The following is a 23,058-nucleotide window of genomic DNA, read 5'->3' on the forward strand; positions in this document are numbered from 1 at the left end:
AATTTCCCTAGCCAATTCCAATCTGGCTTTTGCCCTAAACACCCCACGGTAACTACCCTCCTAAAAGTTTGCAATGAGATCCAGTGTGGAATGGAACGGGGACAACTCACTGGTGCAATATTCCTAGATTTTGCAAATGCTTTTGATACTGTTGATCATGTTATCTTGCTAAACAAACTCCAGTGCTCTGGAATAGGGAAGCATGCTTTAAACTGGTTTAATTCTTACCTCAGGTAGATCCCAACATGTGTCTATTTCGGGCACTAACTCCAACCCCTTGGATATCACATGCGGTGTCCCGCAAGGCTCTGTTCTAGGGCCCCTACTCTTCTCAGTGTTCATCAATGATCTTCCTACAGCTTGTAAGGAAGCCTCAATACACATGTATGCAGATGACACAATCTTATATGCACACAGCCCTAACCTCTCTGACCTTGGACACGTGCTTCAATCTGACTTTTTAAGACTTGAAAATTGTATTTCCCAAAACAAACTGTTTTAAACACTGACAAGACTGTAACAATGGTATTTGGGACCAAGGCTAAATTTCTAAAGCTTCCAAAGAATGAGCTACAGATCACAACCAACTCTAATGCTATCCTAGTCCGTTACTAGTTTCAAATGTTTGGGCATATGGTTTGAGTCCCATTTAACATTTGGGTTGCACATTGATACCCTGACATCCAAAACCTATGCCTCCCTAAATCTGCTGGTCAGAAAGTGTGTCGCACAGCTGATGCCAATTATAGACTATGAGGACATAGTATATGGCACAGCACCCCAAACTCACCTCAGCAAACTTGATACCCTCTACAACTCAATATGCCGCTTTGTCCTTCAATGCAATTACAACACACATCACTGCGACATGCTCAAAGAACTAGATTGGTCATCAGTTGAGTCTAGGCGCAAAGTTCATCTCTCCTGTCTTGCCTTCAAATACTTTCTGGGCAAGCTCCTCACCCCTACCACATGCAGCACTTATCTGAGATCTGACTCTAAAAGACTGTTCATGGTCCCAAGGTTCAGCAAAGTATCCGTCCGCTCCTCCTTCTCTTACTGTGCACCCCACAACTGGAACAGTCTACCGGAGACTTTCACAGCCACCACCAGTCTACGTTCTTTCAGAACTAAAGCTGTCTAACAATTTAATCTGGTCTGTAACTGTTGTATACGTGCTGCCCCTTTCCCCTGTAACTAAAGGAACTACCGGTACTGCCGTTACCTGTTTGGCTACCAGAAGGCCTGAGCCTCTGCTACTGCCTGGGGTGATCTCTTGTTCGCCTCGGTGCAGCACCTCCACCTGCGAGGGATCCCAGCTTGTGGGATAAGCCCCTCACATGACCAATACCAATAGTAATCACATGTGGGTATATAATAACGGGTTTTACTGAACATAGAAAACAGCAACCTGTATCACACTGTGTGTGTGTGTGTGTGTATGTACATAATGCAATACACCGGAAGAATGTCCCCAAAGTACATTGGGTGCTTGGTACCAATATCCCTGATGTCCTTCCCTAATGTCAGGTCCCACCCAAAAGTGTAGGGAGTAGCGCTACCCCTGTGGACTGTTGGTGCACTTTTATCTCAACAGGCACTCCAGTACCTGGGTACGCCGAGTAACACCAGGGATCCGTCTGATCCAGCGACGTCGTCGTTCTGCGAGGGCGCCCACCTCTGCGTGGGGTGAACTCCCGCTGGAGGGTCTCAACTTTAAGAGTCTCTTATCGTGGGTGGTCCTGTCCCAGACCACTGGCCGCAAGTCACCGCGCCGCATCCAGTTGCTGATGCCTATCACTGCTAAGGCTAATGGGGAAATGTTCCTATCTAGGGGCCTTTCCCTGGAGCAGCCACAAGCTGTACGTTAGTGGGGCCTGAGGGGTAATCTAGGCCTAGTTTGGGAGCCACTGACACCCAGACACTACCTTCCCCTTATGCCTCCTGGCTCCAACTGCCAGCGCGAGCTCCTTTTGCGTCAAACTCCACTCTCCTCCTCACCGTGAGTCCTCCAGCATCATTGGCTGTGCTGCACCGCGTGATCGGGCCGCCCCAGGGGATCCTGGGATGTGTAGTTCCCCTGCGGAGCATGTAGAAGATGGCCACCGCTACTACCTTTGCCCTGCGCGAGTTGCTACTGCGCATGCGCAGCAAACAATAATGGCGGTGCCCTGCCTAGGCTTCCGCCGCGGAGGACTCTCTGATTGCAGCCGTAGCCTCCCCCTTCTCCGCTCCCGCATCGGAGGTAAGGAGGGAAAGTGGGACCCGGCAACATACGCCTATAATATATATTATCTTTAACTGTTCATACAATGTTTTGTATATAATGTGCTCTACAACCCCTTTCACTCATTGTAACTATGTATTTGTAACCGTGTATTGAAAAACTTGAAATCGAGAGGTAACTCGTAATGTATTACTTCCTGGTAAAGCATTTTATAAATAAATCGTTCCTAGAAATGGAGAATTCCTGAATGGCAATTGTTGCATCTAGAGGTTTTTTCCGGCCGCCTAGATGCCCGGAGAAGACCGGATGCCGATGAGAACGAGTGGCGGAACCCTTCCCACCCTCCCCCCCCACCATCCGAGGGGTGAGGGAGAGAAAAGTGGGCAGCTGTGCTGGAGGCCGTGCTACAGGGAGGGATCTTGCGGCTGCCATTTTGTTTTCCTCTCGGAGCACCGGGGACTTGGGGGGGGGGGCACCCCACCCACCCCTCCACCCCCACCTCTCCTCTCCACCCCCACCTCTCCAGAGCTTCAGATGGGCAAAGCAGACACCACTCCAGCCGGAGGCGCTGCTGGAGGACCGGGAGGTGAGGTCTGATGGGCTGGCTGGCCCATGCTCATCATCCCCGGCCCCATGCCTTAAAATGGCTACCACCTACACAAGTGAGGAGTAAAGGGGAGATGTGGCAGGCAATGGACGGGACACCTGTCTAAATTAGGTATTGTGACCACAGGGGAGCACTACATGGGCCCCCCAAAAATAATACATAGTGTACAGCTATCTGCATCAACTAAATCTGCCCAAAAGCTAAATAAAACAAAACAGACACGCAAGGCAGCAGTACAACTATAAAGAATGCCCACTACAAAAAAAGGCTGCAGCAGCTGAATGCCCTTTCCAGATGTTCTGGAGGCAGGGCCCAAGCACACGGGCGCGGTGGGCTCGCGTGCGTCATCCGCCTCTCCGCCAGGCTCACCGGGGCAAGGGAAAGAAAGAGAACCCGAAATGACTGATGGCCAGGTAGACTATGCCACAAAAGCAGACCTGACGAACTTGGCGACAAGAGAAGATACAGTATACAAAAGCTGCTGACAGACCTCACGCTAACGCTTGAAACCGAACTGTCTGAGATTAAAAAGGACATTACTATTTTGGAAGACAGGGTGGGTGAGCTGGAAAAAGAAGCCGGAACGACCTCAACAGTTCAGGAGTATGTAACCCATAAAGTACAGGAGCAGGAACAGACTATGCTAAATATGCTCCTGCATATAGAGTACCTGGATAATAGAGGGAGACATTCTAACATAAGAATGAGGTGTTTAACCGAAACGGTAGAACCGCAAGAGCTGGACCCATACAAACAAAAGCTATTATCCCATGTGACTGATGAATCACAGGAATGGATCTGGACGATGGACAGAGCACACAGAGCGCTTGGACCCAGACCATCAGATCCCCGAGCGACACTGGTATTAAAATGTAAAACTTTACTGACAAGGAGGTCATTATGCAAAAGGCCAGAGGCAATATAACAATATAGAGGTTTGAGGGGGCCAAGATCCAGCTGTATAACGATGTCTCCACGGTAACCCCGCAGCACCGTAGAGAAATGAGGGAAATTACCGTGCACCTTCAAAAAGCCAACGTGAGATACAAATGGGGATTTCCCACCAAACTGATTGTTATACAACAAGGGAAAGTTTCCTTCCTAAGGCACGGAGAAAACCCCACTAACTTTTTTTGAAATAATTAATATTCCAGGACCCAAAGCAAGTAAAGAATCACATGATTCCGCGATGCCAGGAACCACCTGATTCCACCCAGAACGGAGAGGGCAACAATGGGTTGACGTGGGCAGTAAGAAGAACAGAAATACCAACGATAACAACAGTCGGTAGAACAGGGACAGGAGGAGCCCGCAGGACGAAACAGAGACCACTGAGTGAAGAAGAGTAATTATTATAATTTAACGGAGATTACTGATTATGTACTTTTATGTCAGTCTGTTAGATTAGAGGTCTGAACTACGCAACACGATGGATATATACCAACATGACTAAGGCTGAGCCCATAGAGAATTCAGCCGTGCAGAGGCGCTTGGAGGCTGAGGGAAAGCGGGTGCTTTCCTGGCCTTAGTTCGCGCGCCGTCCGGGGGCGTGTCAGGCGGGCGGGCCAGTGACGTCACGGAGCTGGTTCGCCCTCATTGGGCGAACCGCTTACGTGACCGGCCCTGCACTCCCGTGAGCGCTTAAACTAAAAATGTCTTGTCGGCTACTCTTCTGCACGCCTGCGGAAACGTGCGCGAGCCCCTGCTAAAGCCGTTCTCATTGCGGCTGCAGGGGCTCACTGACAAGCGTCAGCGCGCCTCAGCGCGGGTCAGCGGATAAGCGCTGACCATGGACTCAGCCTAACTCTCAAACTGAATGTCTTTGCAAAAGGAAATACACAAATTGTAATAGTATCTGACAGCTCAAAGGTTTAGAAAGGGTCCTTCCTTTTTTCTTTCAGTTGATGGTCAGTTTGGATTAGAGATAATTAAGGGATGATGTTTTTCTCGATTATTTTTATGAAGATGCCCATGGTAGTGCTGTGATTTTATAACAGACGTTTTGTGGATAATAAATTAAGGGTTCAATGTTGCCTGAACATGAAGTTTGATGGATAAGGAAAGAAGTTATGTATAGGTACTAGAAAATGGGCGAAGGAAAATTAAGTACCATAACCGCAATGAATAAAGAGAGAAGATAGAAGATTTCGCTGCTCCCCTTCCCCCCCCACTCCCACCTGTGGACCATGGACGGCTGGACCTTCGGGCCTGCGCATTCGCCTCCCCTCCTTATCTCCACACTAGGACTGATGTGGACACGTGGCTCTGTCTGCTAGCGCTCTGAGTAGCGGAGCCACTCATTTCGAGAGAATAGGCCAGGTTGGGAGGTCTCGCGAAATGGGGGATCACAAGGCTGATCCCAATTTTTGGTTAATTGTGGGTTTTTTTGTTTGTTTTTTTTTTAATGTATTTTTGATTTTGATTTGATATCTTTTCTATAACAAGTCAACTGTTGCAGGGAGAAATGATCCAAAAGTTTACTTGGCAGATGATGTCCGAGAGTAAGGTGGCTCTAGAGAAGGTAGAGGTTGGAGTAAGAAACAAACTGGGGTTGGTTGCTAACCATCACTACGAACCCAAATACCACAACAAACACGACATATAGGATCGGCACTCTGAATGTAAAGGGGTTAAACTCACCGGAAAAAAGCAGACGGGCCCTTGAAGAGATAAAAAAAGATTAAAAAAAGTAATGTTCATACAGGAGACACATTTTAAAAGAGATAAAGAACCAAGAATGATCAATAAAGACATTGTACAACATTTCTATAGCTCATCAAGAGATAACAAAAACGGGCTGGGAATTCTGCTTAGCAAGAATGTTATGCTGCAGGATATCACCACAAAGAAAGATATAGAAGGTAGATATATAATGATCAAAGGGAAGATAAAGGGGAAGAAGGTTACTTTAGCAAATATATATGCCCCCATGTTTGGCAGGCAGATTTTTTTTTTTTTTAGAGGAAGTGCTAGCAACAATGAATGTGTTTAGAGAAGAAGCTCTACATTTGGGTGGGGATTTTAATGTTGCACTAAATGTTAGATACTTAAATAGGATATACAAAAGTGAGCAAAAAAACAGACAACATTTATAAATAAAACATCGAATCAGCAGGCATTAGTTGGTGCCTGGAGAGTTTTGAACCAGTCAGGGAAAGATTATAAGTATTACTTACACACATGATAGCCACTCTAGAATAGACCAGATTAATGTGAGTAAAATACGGAAAGTCAATATTGGCAATATTACATGGTCAGACCTGCACCAGTAACTCTAGAAATTTATTTGGGTGGGGGGGTCTATACAGAAACGTGATTGGATATGGAGATTGAACGAGCCCTTACTGTAAAACCGAATGTAGTATTAGTGATTGAGGCGGCTCTTAAAAATTATTTCGCAGAAAATAACGTAGGGAATATATCACCGGCAATATTGTGTGAAGCTCATAAAAGTGTTATTGGGAGAGTGTTTATTCAGCAAGCCTGTCTCAGGAAAAAATTGAGAGAGAAATGATAATATTAAGGAAGTTAATCCAAGACCTTGAAACACAACATACTGTAAAAGAGCAGCAGATAAGGAGATATTAGCGGATTTATAACAGCTGGAGGAAAATTCTACTTATTAGCAACTCAAAAAATAGAAAAGTCGCTGACTTGGCTTAAACAGAAATATTATGAGAAAGGTAATAAGAGGGATAGACTGTTAGCCAGACAGTTAAAGCAGAGCAGAGCCAATGTAATATCAGCTAAATTCGGAAGCAGGATGGAGTAATGTCACAAGATCCAAAAGTTATTAAAGAAGATTATTTTCTTTATTTTTATTAAGTTTAGATTATTTTATGAGAAATTATACAATATAGAAGCTATGCAAAATAGGAAGCAGGAATGTATAGAGGAAGATATAGCGTTATTTATGAAGGATATTCAAACTAGAACAATTACACCCGAGGCGAGAGATAAACTTGATGCTGCTATAACATGGGAGGAGATAGAAAAAGTGGTGAAAGATCTACCCAATGGGAAAAGTCCAGGCCCTGTCTAACTACCACATACATACTATAAAACCTTTGCCAACTCTCTTATAGTCACATTCAGAGCATGTTCAACACTTTAAGAGACTCGGGAAACCTATCCCAATATGTGTCAGAAGTTCATATAATGGTTATCCCTAAGCCGGGTAAGGATAAATGAAATAGTGCAAGCTATCGCCCAATATCACTTATAAATGTAGATGTCAAAATTCTTGCCACAATTTTAGCGAACAGACTTAATGAATATTTGCCGGATCCGGTGAAAGGTGATCAAACCGGATTAATGCCAAAAAGGGAAGCTAATGGATAACACTAGACGAATTATAAATATATTGAACGAGATTAATAAAACACAGACTCCAGCCACGATTTCTATTGATGCAGAAAAGACATTTGTTAGAGTGCAATGGAATTTTATGTTTAAAATGTTGGAACGTATAGGAATGGAAAGGTATGTTTAGGCAGTGTATATAAAGGCATTAGTTAGTAATCTGTCAGTTAAGGTAAATGGACAGGTCTCGAACTCATTTAAAATATTTATTCGCTTGTGGATAGGTAGAATTAATTGTATTAAAATGAATATATTGCCGAGGCTTTTGTATTTGTTCCAGACTATCCCAGTGAAAGTTTCCAATACATTTATTTGGGAATGTAAAAAATTCCAGGCCAATTATACTCCATTAGCAAAAACAGTAGAAAACTATATAAAAAGGTGGAATAAGACGGTTTTGGGATATGATATTACAGCAGATTTTTAATATTACTAAGATCAGAATCCCAAAAGACCCGAGTATTACACTGCTAAACAGAGAAGGAGTCAAGGGGCACAGAATTAGGAAATCTTTATTAATACATATGCTAAATGCAGCAAGATGTGCCCTCGCTGCCGACTGGAAAAAGCTGGAGGCGCCCACTATGGGGCAATGGGAGTCGAGAGTATTAAAATGGAACAACTATCAAAGATCACCACTGGCACGAGATTAAAACGTGAACGCCTTTGGCTGCATGGTCAGAGTTTACTGCTAATAGAACACGGTGAGAGGATTTGAACGTGGACACACCTCCCATAGTGATAATAATATTATTATTATGAATAAGTATAACCTGGACTGATATTTATGGGATTTACTTGTTTCTAGTGTTTTTTTTTTTATTATAATAATTTTATTTGTCAGATTGTTGGTTTTGTGTTTGTTTTAATTATTATTAATGTTGTCAGTTAATGTGTTATTGTATATCTGGTACTCTAATATATCATTTATTTTTTTACGATATTATACAGTACAATATGTCTGAGTACGGTTGACTGCAGAGTGAAAAAGTGTAGACTCTGTCTTACGTTGTGCTGTATTGTTGTGTATATGTTAAATGTTACATTAAAAAAAATGTGAACTATAAATAAAGAATTTACAGAATGAGGGGTGGGTTGTGTACTAGTTTTCAGAGTTTTCCACCCACATTCAGTAGATAGTGCAAGACTTTGAGTAATCCAGGATGTATGATATTGGGTGTGGGCCGGGAGGGAGGAGGTTGTATTACAACATGAGAGTAACATGAGGCCACAGTAAAGAACAGAATTGAGGTAAGTAGCAGGTCCATTATCACAAAGGTAGGTAACTTTGCATGAAGCTGTGGTAAGTGCAGTTAGTGTGCTCATTGAGCAGACCGCAGATGTGTGCCTTTTTGTCTGCAACTGCAAGTGTGCTTCGTTTGGCAGTGCTAAGGTCTGGGAAAGGCTCGCAGAGGGATTTGGGGGATGGGAGATGAAGCTGTGTGCAGTTAAGGCCTCGGTCCCGCTGCGCTCGTTGGCGCGGGCGGCCATGTCGCGAGTTCTCCATCAGCAGGGGAATCCTCGCGAGCCGGTCCCCCCTGGCGGCACAGCTGACTACACGCTGTGGCGCGTCAGCCGCTAGGAGACACAAGAGAATGGTGTTTCCTAGCGTTGACGCGTCACGTGGTGTGGCTGTGAGCCAATGGGGAGGGGAGGCTTCGGGAGGAGGAGAGGCTTCGGGGAGCGGGGAGGAGTGTGGAATGAAAGCAGGCGAGTGCCTGTCTGTGTGTGTGTCTGAGTGCGTGCGTGCCTGTCTGTGTGTGTATGTGTGTGCCTGAGTGCGTGAGTGCCTGCCTCTGTCTGTGTGTGTGTGTGTATGAGTGCGTGAGTGCCTGCCTGTGTGTGCGCGCGTGTGTGTGTATGAGTGCGTGAGTGCCTGCCTGTGTGTGTATGAGTGCTTGCGTGTGTGTGTGTTTAAACTTACCCTCAGCAGCTCCAGCTCCAGCCCGAGTCCGTGGAGGGAGGGGGGGGGGGAGAGTAGCGGGTCCCTCCGCTCAAGCCACGCCCCCCCTCCCTGTCAATCCTCCCACTCCCGCCCACCTCCCGCTCCCTACAGACCGCATATCGCGGTCTGTGTATGTCAGCGCACCGCCTGTCTGCAGTGCGGGTGCGCTGACTCTGGGAGCGGGGCCTTAGCCTAAGTGTTGAGAGAGTCTGTGAGTGGAGTTCATTGTGCAGGCTAACAGGCATTGGATAATAGTGGAGTCAAATCAGGTTGCTGTATGCTGCCTTGTGATATCCTTGTATAGATGAATTTGCAGAAGGCTATGTAACCACTCCAACTGAACGCCATACAGTATACTGTATAGCAAAAGGTTATTCTAGAAGCCACAAGAAAATTGCTATTTGTTGTAGATTTGGCATTTAACATTTCGGACATATGCAGTGCTAATCCATCCAACGCTTCACAACCGGTTTACGTGAATGGGTCATAATATGTACATTGCTATATACTGTAGTATCTGATGGTTTAGCATCGCGTAGTAAATATGGCCCTTCATCAGTTGTAAAGGTTGCTACTAATTCGAAAATGTCACATCGAATTTAAAAAAAAATCATCGTTGGAGCAAGTTCTTTGTAATACATGAATTTGTATTGAAATAAAATGAATCAGTTAATGACCCGTTTTCATACAATGTTTCAAGCCATCAAAAAGAAAGAGATGCAGAATAAACTACTCTGCTTGCAACGGAAATTTTCTTACGCTTCACGTGGGTTTTTCTGCCAGGCGTTTATATCATCACATGTCTGGCACATTTTTTGGGGCGCAGATAAAAGACATGACAGAGATGGCATATCAGGCAGAGTTTAGTATAGTTCTGTAGAAACTGCTTTCATGAATTCTCCTATCGTAGACCCAAATCATTCTCCAAGACCATATTCTGTAAAGCTGTCAATTCTATGTTGGAGAAGAGTTTAGCGGTATTCAGATGAATGATACCAACTAAATGGTTGCCTTTCAGTTTCAAATCAGTCTTTCAGTCGGTGTAACTCAGCAGCTACAATGTATTCTTATATTACTAAGGTAACATCTATTACAGTTTGCAGCTCAATCTGCTGGGAATACTGGCAACAAATTATCACAAACATTAAAGTGTTACAAAGATCTTGCACTGCTGGGGAAGTGGGCATCAACCTGCTATAGAAATCAAACGAAGTTCAGTATATTAAAATTAATTAAAAATGGCATTAAGAGTTACATTTTAAAATAAAAAAGGTAGTATGTATTATCTAATACAACAGAACTCATTTATTAAATAAAAATAAAAAAAACCACACGTAGGATATTGCTTGGATGCTTTTTTCTGGACTTGCTGGATAAGGCCCATTGTTCTCTGTTGAGCTGTGGAGATGTTCCTCTACCTGTATTAAGGTCAATAGAGAAGATTCAGAAAAAATAAGTCTCACTGGACAATGTGTACACTAAAACACAAAAATAATAACTTAATGGATGTGAACTTTCCTCGTTGTTATGAGTGAGTGGAACAAAATGAATTCCCCCGGATCTGAAGTGCGGCAGTCCAAGCCCAGGAACCCCCCCATTTCCTCACATACCAGCGTCATAATTGCTGGTTCATTTTAAACAAATGCAGTATTGCTCAGCAATGTCCTCTCCCAATGACGTTGCAGCTTTCTACTGGCCATTGGAGTGAGGCGGACCTTGGCGGCCATATTGTTTAACAATTGTCTGAGAGATTATACCGCTGGTAATTTGGGAATATGGGGGTTACGGAGCTCAGATTACATTGGTTCCAATCCAGTAGACCTTTGGTTTCAAATAAGTTTTTTTTTTTTTTTTAAATGTTGAACAGCAAGGATTGCTGCTTTAAACTACATAACTACTGTAAGATACACTGTAAGAAACTTACATGGGATGTTTTGTAAATGCATATTAAATTCTTTATTTTACATATTTAACCTCCATTTTTTTCACCCCCCAACACTTTAGAATTTCCTGATTCCTCCTGGTGATATGCTGATGCTGTCACCTTATTGGCTTCATAGGAATCCAAAACTGTTTCCTGAACCTGAACAGTTTAGACCTGTAAGTTTCTATGTAGTCTTACATTGGCACCTTTAGTTTAGGAAGTAATTTTGTATTTAAAAAGGGGTTCATGGTGTATAGCAAATAAAATGACAATCAAACACAATATACACCATATACATACTTCACAAACACTATATACATACACCATATACAGTACAGCATACAATATACTGTACATACACAAAGTAATAACAAATATAAAGTCCGGGAACTTTTGGGTAACAGTGATCGTAACATGGTCTCATTTGAAATAAATGAACAAAAACCAGATTGCTTGGGTTCAACAAAGACTTGAAACTTTGGAAATGCAGATTTTAATACAGGCATACCCCTGTTTAAGGGCACTCACTTTAAGTACACTAGCGAGTAAGGACATATTTTCAATAGCCCCATACCCCACTTATTCTGCCCTACCGACTGCCGTAGTAGTGACGCGCTAATTTCCCACGCCCAATAAGCAAACGGCAGCTCCTGTCAGCACGTCCTGAACAGCAATACCGGCTCCCTACCTGTACCGAAGCATCGATAAGTGGGGCAAAAGGTAGTGCTTCACTTTAAGTACATTTTGACTTTACATACATGCTACGGTCCCATTGCGTACGTTAATGCGGGGTATGTCTGTAAACTGAGGACTAATCTACAAGAAATAAATTGGGATTATGTTTTTTGCAGGAAAAAATGTAGAAGATAAATGGACAGTCTGTAAAACATTGTTAGAAAAGCACACTTATCAGTGAATACCCTTGGGTAATAAATATAAAAGAAATAAGTCTAAACCAATGTGGCTAAATAAACAGGTAGGGGAGGAAATGGACAAGAAGAGGAAGGCGTTTAGATTCTTGAAGTCATAAGGGACAGAGACATCGTATCAGAATTATAAGGAATGTAACAAAAATTGCAAAAGGGCAATCAAATCAGCAAAAATGGATAATGAAAAAAGGATTGCAATAGAAAGTAAGATCAACCCTAAAAAGTACCTTTAATAACAAGAAAAATAGAAAAGAAAATATAGGACTCTTTCAGTGTGAGATGAGCAGGCAGATTATTGGAGATTAGGAAATAGGAGAGGTATTAAACAAATTACATGCCTCTGTGTTTAACCGGAAATAATCAATTGCAATAGTTGAGGCAGAAGTTCATAGGTGGCTTGATAAAAGTAAATAAGGCACCTGGCCCCGATGGCATACATCCATGAGTACTTAAGGAGTTAAGTTCAGTAATAGCCAAACCATTATATTTATTATTCAAGGACTCCATTTCCACAGGCTTCGTACCATGAGATTGTCGTAAAGCAGATGTGCCTTTACAGGAGGGCCCCACTCGTACTGCGGGTTCCATTCCCTGGCCCTACCGCAAAGCGAAAACCGCTGAAAGCGGAACTGGTGATTTTCGGCTTATGCACAGACTTGCAGTCCCCCACCCCTTCTGCGCATGTGTGATCTCGACCGCTCCCCCATTCTGTGGATGCGCGACCTCAGACGTCCCTGTTCTGCACATGCGCAGACATGTTGTCCCCCTTCTTGCTACCGCCGTATTGGCAGATCCCCGAGAAGCAGGGCCCTACTGTATTTAAAAAGGGAGCTAGAACACAACCTGGGAATTACAGACCTATAAGCCTGACTTCAGTAGTGGGGAAACTACTTGAAGGTTTAATATGGGATAATATTCAGGAATACCTAATGGAAAATAAAATTATTAGTAAGAGTCAGCATGGATTTATGAAGGATAGATCATGCCAAACTAACCTTATTTGTTTCTTTGAGGAGGTAAGTAGGAATTTAGACCAGGGTAATGCAGTTGATGTGGTCTACTTAGATTTTCCAAAGGCTTTTGATACGGTTTCACACAAGAGGTTGGTGTACAAAATAAAGGAAATTGGACTCAGTAAAAATATATGCATCTGGATTGAAGACTGGTTGAGGGACAGACAACAGAGGGTTGTCATAAATGGAACTTTTTCAGGTTAGGCTAAAGTCGTGAGTGGAGTACCTCAGTGATCGGTACTAGGACCCCTGCTTTTTAACTTGTTTATTAATGACCTTAAGGTTGCCATCGAGAGCAAAGTCTCAATCTTTGCTGATGACACTAAATTGTGTAAGGTAATAGAATCAGAGCAGGATGTAATTTCTCTCCAGAAGGACTTGGAGAGACTGGAAACGTGGACAGGTAAATGGCAGATGAGGTTTAATACAATAAATGTAAGGTTATGCATTTGGGAAGCAAGAATAAACAGTCACTTTACAAATTAAATTGGGGGAATCCTTGATGGAGAAGGATTTAGGAGTGCTTGTAGACAGCAGACTTAACAATAGTGCCCAAAGTCATGCAGTAGCTGCGAAGGCAAACAGGATCCTACGTGCATTAAACAGGCAATGGATGGGAGGGAAGTAAACATAATTGTGCCCCTTTATAAAACATTAGTACTGTAAGTCCACACCTGGAATATGGAGTACTATTTTGGGCACCACTCCAGAAGACATTATGAAACTGGAACTAGAAAACAAAAGAACATTATGGGACTAGAGAGTGCAGAAAAGAGCCACAAAATTAATAAATGGGATGGATACTTTGATTTATGAGGAGAGGCTAGCTAAATTAGATTTGTTTACATTAGAAAAGAGGTGTTTAAGAGGGGATATAATAACTATATATAAATATATTTGGAAACAATGCAAGTAGCTTTCAAAAGAACTATTCATCCCAAGGACAGTACAAAAGACAGTGTCACCCCTTAAGGTTGGAGGAAAGGAGATTTCACCAGCAACAAAGGAAAGGATTCTTTACAGTAAGGGCAGTTAAAATGTGGAATTCATTACCCATGGAGACTCTGATGGCAGATACAATAGATATATATTAAAAAATGGTTGGACATCTTTTTAGAAAGGAGAGGTATACAGGGATATAACAAATAAGTAAACATGGGAAGGATATTGATCCAGGTAGTAATCTGATTGCCAACTATTGGAGTCAGGAAGGAATTTATTTTTCCCCTTATGAAATATCATCCAGTTATATTTCACTGGGGTTTTTTGTTTGCTTTCCTCTGGATCAATATACTGTAGTACAGATATAGGATAAAGTATCTGTCGTCTAAATTTAGCATAGGTTGAACCTGATGGACGTATGTCTTTTTTCAACCTCATCTACTATAACTATGTAACCACATAAACAATATACACCATATATATCAAAAACATACGTTACCAGCAGCAACGATGACAAGGAGGCGACAGCACTCAGTAATGTATCAAATAAAGAATTGTATTAGAAGTATGACACACAGAACCAATGTATCGATCCACACAGGGAGATCTCCCTCAGGGAGAGTACATCAGATACACAATATATACCATACATACACTGTATACATACTGTAATATACACTACATACATACACCACCAACACAATACAGATACATTACATACACTATATACATCACAAACACAATATACACCATATACATGCATCACATACACAATCTACAACGTATACACAAATCACATACACCATATACTGTACATACATTACAAACACCATATACACCACTCTCTTGCAGCCAAAAGAGCCACATCACTAAGAAATCAACAGGTCTTTTATGGAAATGTTCTTGCCATCATGAAATGATTGCGGTGCTGTTTGAAGCTAGACTTTTGGACATACATTTGAATATGTATTAAACATAATTCCAACAGGTAAACATTATCTCCAGACAAAGGGGCCTATTTCCCAGTAGTTATTTTTGGGTTCCCAGAAGCATGCATTGCTACAGTATGTCACACTGTACAGTAATATAAAGCTAAGGATTGGTGCATGTGGGAATCTGTAGCTGGTCAGAAGCTGTTCTAAAGTTGCTCTGCATACTGTATTCTTTTGAGTTTCACAAAATCTGACACAGGTTTTATTATGATTATTATTATTATTTATTTGTAAAGCAACAACATATTCCGTGGCGTAGTACAATGGGGGTATGTATATTACATAAACAGAATGAAATACCCAATATGTACAAATAAGCACCAACAGATACAGAAGGTAATGAGGGGCCCTGGTTACCGGGAGAGCTTGCACTGTAGAGGATTGGGTATGGTTTATAATTGCACCTAACAAGGACGCCATTTTTAATGCAGCTGATTGATTTGCTTTCCCTCAGCTCTGGAATAGGAGTAGTCTACAGGTAACACTATTGCCCCTCTTAGGGGTGTCCCACTGAACTTAGCCCTGATGCTGCCAGCTTCCTGGTTGCCAGCGGTAAAATCGATTCTTTTGAACATGGCCACCCGGGGTCACCAATAGAAAGCTGCAATGTCATCAGGATATACCGACGCGGCTTTCTATTAGTGACCCCCCCACTCTCCGGTGGCCATTTTTGTTTTCCTGTCAAGACCTACCTGGCAGCCATATTGTCTTTCCGGACAAGTATCCTCGCCCAGGAGAATTGGGGGCTAATTTTAAGCTAACCAGGAATCCCTGGAAAGGATAAGCATAAACGCCCCCCACCCCCTAAAAAATAATTGAAATGGTTGCTCTAAGGCAGGTAAACCTGGCTCAAAACCCCGATACTTGGACAGCTCTTGTAATGGAGGCATCGATTTGTTTCCTGGTCATTATAAGAGGGCAAACCAGCTCTTCAAGATTCCAACTTTTCCTGGGTAGTGAGGCTTTACACCCCTGATATCCAGCGGTAGCTGTTTATCCCTCTTCTTTCAATGAAATGTAACATATTCATTTGTTGAGGATGTGACATTTTAGCACGTTTTCAGGCTTTCTGCCATTGTATGCTGCAGTGCTCTGCGAGTACGTACTCGCAAAATTGTTCCGCCAATTTATAATCGGACGCTACTTTTTTTTTTGGTTTGGTAGCAACAGGGCCTTGTAATGAAAGCATTGCTTGTTCCAACACACCTGCACGTTATCTTTAAATCACAGCAGAATGTGCTACATAGAATGTGCATTAAAGACTCAGGGAATATGAGTTCAATCAAGTGAGAGTGAGAGCCACTGCTATTGAATGGCTGTTCTTGGAGAGCTAGGATGGTTGTGATGACATGGTCAAAAGAGCAACACTAGGAATACAAAAATCCCTGTACCTTTATGTCTGAAGCAAGTAAAGAATTAAAACGCTCACTCCAGTTGTTTGTTTGTGTCCCCGACATGCAAGTTTTCTTCGGAAAGTCATCTGTACAGCTGAACATAGCAAACATAATGACACGGATGTAATAATGTCTTGGCGTATACATCAACATTCCTTAAGAAACCCCCTATTAATACCAGGTTAGGAAACATTGCAACTTCACGAGCATGGCTAAGCTGTACATGATCTTTTATTTATTTTTGCCTAGGAAAACAAAAAAAAAGTCCAAATATTTATTTAAGGCCTCTTTGGGAGAGAAAAAAAAATGATTTTCTTCCCACAGGAACGTTGGAAAAAAGCAAATTTAGAGAAGAACGTTTTCTTGGATGGTTTTGCAGCCTTTGGCGGCGGGAGATACCAGTGCCCAGGAAGGTCAGTATAACAGCTGGGCTTTATTTATTCCTAAACCCACGTCAGGATGGCACCATGGAGATGTTTTATTTTTTGTTTTATAGCATTTGCACTAGAGGATCAAACATCTGCTTAACCTAAGAAAAAGCAGTGACCCACCGTGCATGGACTGCTCGTAATAATAACATAAAGAATCAGCATGGCAGGGTTTGATGGAGAGTATGTAGTATGTCGTTTTCAATATCTTGTTTATTTGATGCCAGTTCTCTAATCCTGTTAGTTTTCAATAAAGAAACACGTTGACCATCAGCAACAAAAGTGACCACACATAAAGCAAACATTTGGCTGCTTGGGGTTCTTTGGGACCTTCCCAGAGCATGTTAATAGGGGAGTGCTTGTCAATCAAGTGTTTACGTAACCTCTAGCCCATCCTGTTTCTGTTAGAGGGCCAGTAATGGGAAGGAGGGAAGGAGGGGGGTTTACCTGTGTAATAACCTGTTTCGGGCACATTGATATCGCACAACAGGTAGAAGAAATAATACCACTACCATGTCTCCGTTTACCTTGTTCACTAACTAACTACCATTATTTATAAATGCTTACAGGCGTCTGATTTTTGTGGACGAGAAAAAGGTGTCAAATATCTAGATCCAACATGTCACTGCTGTTGGTTCATCGTGGTCCTTTGGGGGAATTGCAGCTTTGTGACAATGTCAAAGCTCATTGTGTCTGCCCATAGACCTGTGCCCTTCTTGACATGTGGATATGTTAGCTGATGATTCAGAAAGGACACAGTAACTACCTTTTAGGTAGATTGCAAGTTGTGCACTGATTAAACCCATGCTCTGCACTACAAGCTCTTTTGAAGGCGCCGTGATGTGTCTAATGGCTTAAATCTAGGTGATTTGTTTTTGTGTACAAAAAAATAACACCACACCTTTAAGTATTTATTTTTCATTTTTGATAATCTGATCTTCTGATAATCTGAGTACTTTTAATGCCTCAGTTTTGCGTTGATTAGGTCTTCATACAGACACTGCTTCTGCCTGAATTTTTTTTTCAATAGAAATAGTATTTTGTTTTTTTTTACATGAATCATCATGATTCATTGACAGAATTGGTCCCAAATACAACAGATCCCACTCTACAAGTTTGTGTGATTCTTGCATTTTTTATTCTAAAACTTGCAGCATTTGCGATTCTATCAAGTTATTTATAGGTAGCGCTCAAGGGTTGTGAATTGCCATTAAAAAAAAATAGAAGTTTTTTTTAATGCATATGAACAGATCATCTGATGTCTCTTATCTAAAATGCTGGTGACTTTAATACATGAATGACAGAACACAGCTACTGTATTAAGCTACGTTGGGTACCAATCTGGGTTTCATGACCCTTCCCATTCTCATGTTTGGACACCGTTCAGAAAGGCTTTTGTCTTGGACACTTTGTTGAATGGAAAATCAGTAAAGTCACCAGTGACCTGCAAAGCCCTATGTCCATTACACATTTTTTGATTTACTGGACCTCTCTGTTATCTTCCCCTCCTCTTCACTCCCTTAACGCACCTTGCTGCCTTTTATGGTTCTCCAGTCTGCCCCGACCCCTAACCATTTCCATATTCTGTTGGTGTAACCCCAGGCCCCACACTCTTCTTCCTTGCTCCCTGTTCTAATTATTCAACTTTTCACTTCTCTGATCTGTCATCTACACTGACTAGAGATGGACGGATCTGTCAAAATCCCTTTCCCTGGAATTTCCCCCCGAATTTTCCATTCAAAATCCATTCTGCGGTGTAAAATCTGTCGAAGGATTGTTCCAGTTTCAATCTGTGCGAATAAATCCAAAACCGCTATTGGATACCTGTGCCTTGTTTTGTTCCTTTGTATGTTCTACGGGGAAAGAAAAAGTTGTGTTGCATCTTAGTTTGATGTTGTTCTGGTCTTGGGTGTGGACACCTCCTATTGCATGAGGCTCTCCTTCTATTGGCTATCAGCCAATTAATAGATTATCTAATTAACCCTCCACCATGCCAAGTGAGCTTTAAACTCCGCTGTGAGCCCCGTGGGGCACCATGTGGGAAGCCACATGGCTACTTGTTCAGAGCCTGCGGCTCTGCGGTTGCTCTGAGCCTGGCAGGTCTGTCTTTTTGGCCTGGGAACCTGGCTCCATGTTTCATCTGTTAATATGCCGTTTTCTTTACTCTTTCATATTTTGGCTAGACTGGTGACTAATGTAAATAGGTGAGCAGGGCCCATAATGGGGGCTGATGGAACCTAATTAATTTGAAGTTGTGTCCTGCCCCTATCTGGGTGGGTCTTAGCATCCCATTCTTTTGTACTGGCAAGGATGGACTAAAAGATACCTTTTTGTATCTGTTCTCTTCAGCTTCATTTGATGGGAGTCAGCTGACCTTCAAACAGGTGCAAGTGACATCTACAGCCTGGTAGTGAAGGCTTAAAAGACAATATTGACAGCACACAGTGTGCCATCTCCAGCTTGTCAAGCCGGCTGTGTGCAGTTAGCACACCTGGGAAGCATGTGGAAACACAAGCGCTGGAGACAGCACAGCAGATTATTGACCTGCTTTTACCTGCACAATTTATGGTTTAACTTGACAGTATGTTGTAATTCTTCCAGGCCAGTATAAGAGATGCCTATGGTGTTCAATATGATATGTGTTGTTGTAAAGAATAGGGAATTGATTTCATTTTTAGATGAGAAAGCAGGATACAATAATGTGGTCCCTCCATAACCCTGTAATATACAACATCAACTATTATCCCATAATAAACTGTTGTATTCTATGCATCTAAACATTACAAGCACATGCTGTATCTCTTCAGTGCTGCGGTACATCCTAATGTAGGGGGCTAACAGTCAATGTGCAGATTGTAAAACAGTTTATTGAAAGGTGGCTAACAAAAGTATATTTTTCAAAACTGAATATAAGAAGATGCACCTTTTAAATAATAAATAAAGACTAAATATGACATTTTTATATACTTTTATTCCCCCCTCGCCCTCCACCCCACACACTTTATTTTGCCATTATTGAGGGGGTATGTACGTCTAGGAAACTTTTCTTATGTCTGTTGTGATTATGGAGAAAATGTAATTTTGCCAATTAGTACTGTAGGTGCCTGCAATCACAAACATGTGATTCCTCCAGTAGCTCCTCTAGAACACATTTGTACTTTTAACTGCACCTCTGGCACTGAAGAGGTTAATGTATTAATACAGATTCAGGAACACATGCCCCTTCCCCCCCCCCCCCCCCTTCCTCTCCCCGCATGTGTATTCACACAGTCTATTTATGTATAAGGCCCAAAACTGGTTGTACAGTGCTTGGAATTATATTCTCTCCTGGGAGCCAAGCAGACTTTATTGTCCCATGTTTATCATGGCAGACATCAGATACTATGACTAGCAGAGCAGAGAAGTTAACCCGTGCAGTGTAGGAGGGCTCTGTAACATTCGGGGTCAACTTTCAATTGACGGAAAACACGTGCAGCATCCCTGCAGGTGACCGACGCATTTTCCCGGGCTTCCCACCAAAGGGTATAGCTGGCCAGCTTGTACTGGTAATAGTAGTGGCTGTTGTGAGACAGTGGGTTGACGAGAGGGACACTAGGAGGGAAGCAAAGAAGGAGCAACGTGGGATAGGGAGGAAGTGGAGTGATGGGTCTGGTTTGATCGGCAAATAAAAGGGATAGACAATTTGTGTTCTGCACCTCAGATGCTGAAGGTCCTGTGCACAGATACATTCTTTGGCCCCGATTCAATGTGATGTGTACCAGCCCTCCCTCTGCTGGAGAACAGTTCAGCTCCGTTGAAATGAATGGGATTATAATCTTCATCATGATGAAGATGACTTTACAGCATATTAAATAAGTGTCTTTTGTCCCAAATCCACCGTGCTCCATTGAGTGCGTTAACATGATGCTAACCTAAGTTAACGGCACATTATGCTTTACCCGTGTATCTTCAAAGCTCAGCAACATTAGGTTACATTCTGTTTTCAGCTGGTTAGGGTACTTATGTTGAGTATAACGGACGTTAGTGCTAATGAGATGTGCTCCCCCTAACAAAGCCTATCCACAGAGGTCCTTTCCCTCTCCCCCTTACCCCCCTATTTCAGGGCCTGGGTGGAAGTACCGCAACTTACACTGGCGACACACTTTATTCGAGCTTGGCTAGTCCCACGAATTCGGGTATACCCGGGTGTATTGAGGTTTGTGACTGTTTTCTGCCCGAGTGCATTGGGTTATTTTCCAGGCACGGATTGAAGCATTTTATTCCCGCTGGCTGCAATACTGCACAGTACATATATATATACTGCATTACAATTCATGAATTTATGCCATCTGGTAGACACGCGAAGCATTGCAGCCTATTAAATCCTAATCATTATCATTTAACAGATCAGCCGCCCGTCAGCCAGGCATGAACCCAGGCTGGGAAGGCAAACACAACGGGGCTTGTCAGAGGTGAGGAGCGGCGCATTCCAGGTATCTGCCAGGTACATACTGGGTATTTGCTCGAATAAAGTGTGTCGGTGCAGTAAGGCAACAGATACTTAACACCCTGAGTTACCAGACCTCTTTGTGTTATGTCTTCTTGATATCTTGGATTAGTGTATCCTTTGTAAGATTTATATGCGCATCACCTTTATTTCTTTCTTTTCTTTAGAAATGAATGTTTGCTGTAGTGATTTTCAGTTATTGTTCAAACAATAGGAAAGCCAGAAATGAAGAGAAGATTGTTCATTTATATATGTGTGTGGAAGGATGCTTATGTCAAGCCTTGTTTTAAATTGTAGCCATCACACTTAATCCGTCTTTGCTGAGGTTTGTAAGTGTGAATACTATCTTAACAAGGCTTTGTAATCATGTACTGCAAACCTCATCTATTTATTCATGATTTTGGCTGGGAGTTATAAAATATTAAAGAGGAAAGCAAACGGCACTCTCACAGTTCAGCGTTTTTGTCAGGCAAAAAATGCGCAAGACGCGGCAAATACGAATAAGATCAATGGGCTAGCCATCCTCAGGGTGACAATGTTTATAGGCTAGTTAATTCCCCAACACTTTCATCTTCCTCTCCCATAACTCCTTATCGGCAGAGAAGTAAGCAAAGCATTGCTTTTTTTTTTCATGCTTCCTTTCCACTCTTGCAAAGAGCTTAAGTCTTTATTTGTTTGGGGGGTGGGAGTAGCTATAGCAGCTGTGACTCTGGCCTCCTCAATTAGACTCTTAAGGTCAACCCCTGGCTTAGTGCCAACTGAGTTTGATATTGGACAGGGCACTTTATCTCCCAGTGCTTCATGTAATAAAAGTTAGATTGAGCAGGACCCATGGACAAATATGAAAGGGGGAAGATGACTGGTGACAAAGCCAGCTTTAGGACTAAAGTTTATATCATATGTGTATGTAGCCCTGGCTGGTCTTGGGCTACAAGTCTGCCCTCCTCCTGGCAGTAATCCTTAGTAAGGGTAGGCTTGCCAGGAGTAATCATGGGTTTCCCCCACACGTTGCAGCTCAGTGAGTCAGAGAAGGTAGTGCAATCAGGCCTGGTGTCCAATCAGGGACAAGGGGCTGGTTCTTAACTGACTTAAGGAGCTGCACTTCCTCAATTTAGCCAGTTGCCTCTACCACTGAGAGAGGCTAGTCTATCCAACCCAGTAGTGCAGAGCTCTGCTTATTGAGGCCATCCCTGCGGGGAGTGGTGGAAGACTATTCCCCTTACCCTACCAGAGGGTAAGGGAAGAGCAAGGACTGCTTCTGGTGGCCAGTGGACAGGAGTGTAGGTCCAGGGACATCCTAAGGGTGAAGACCCTACTGCTGAGAATTGATTGCAGTGTAAGCTGAACGGTGCCTTTGATTGGTGTGAGAGAGAGAAAGTAACAAGAATAAAGAACACCTGTTTTCACATACTCCTTCCCTGAGGCTGAAATCTATCAGGGAGGAAAAGAGATTAGTTCTCCTGCAGAGATTTCTCCCTACATCTCTGGGGGCTGCAAGAGATGGAGGCGCTGTCACCGTGAGTACGATTCGGGCAAGGCCCCAGAAGCCTTCCTGACCTCCCCTATAACACCATGCGGGAAACTCAGGGCCACTGTTTATCAGCAGGTATGCACCACACTACCATGAGTAACCAGCGTAGCTTTCCCCATAATAGACCCGATATGAGATTGGGTGGGGGAAACAGGGTTACATGGTGGTTTCTATTGGACATGGTCAGTTAGGGGTGGTGCTGTGGAGCTGTTAAGCGGGGCAAGGGTATGATGGTAAACCATTTTAGATAATAGCTTCTGCAGTTGCTAGTGTAGTAA

The 23,058-nt window shown here is 42.8% G+C and overlaps 1 protein-coding gene across 4 annotated transcripts in view; it reads left to right on the forward strand.

Annotated features, from left to right (window-relative positions):
* CYP39A1 (cytochrome P450 family 39 subfamily A member 1) overlaps window positions 1-23,058 on the forward strand; it is a 154,441-nt gene that overhangs the window by 113,694 nt on the left and 17,689 nt on the right. For all 4 annotated transcript variants that reach the window (XM_075598527.1, XM_075598525.1, XM_075598526.1 and 1 more), the window contains exons 9-10: window positions 11,146-11,241; window positions 16,660-16,748. In XM_075598527.1, the coding sequence (XP_075454642.1) occupies window positions 11,146-11,241; window positions 16,660-16,748 (185 nt within the window). The remainder of the gene's footprint in view (window positions 1-11,145; window positions 11,242-16,659; window positions 16,749-23,058) is intronic.

This window comes from Ascaphus truei, chromosome 4, assembly GCF_040206685.1.
Source record: "Ascaphus truei isolate aAscTru1 chromosome 4, aAscTru1.hap1, whole genome shotgun sequence".
NCBI lineage: Eukaryota > Metazoa > Chordata > Amphibia > Anura > Ascaphidae > Ascaphus > Ascaphus truei.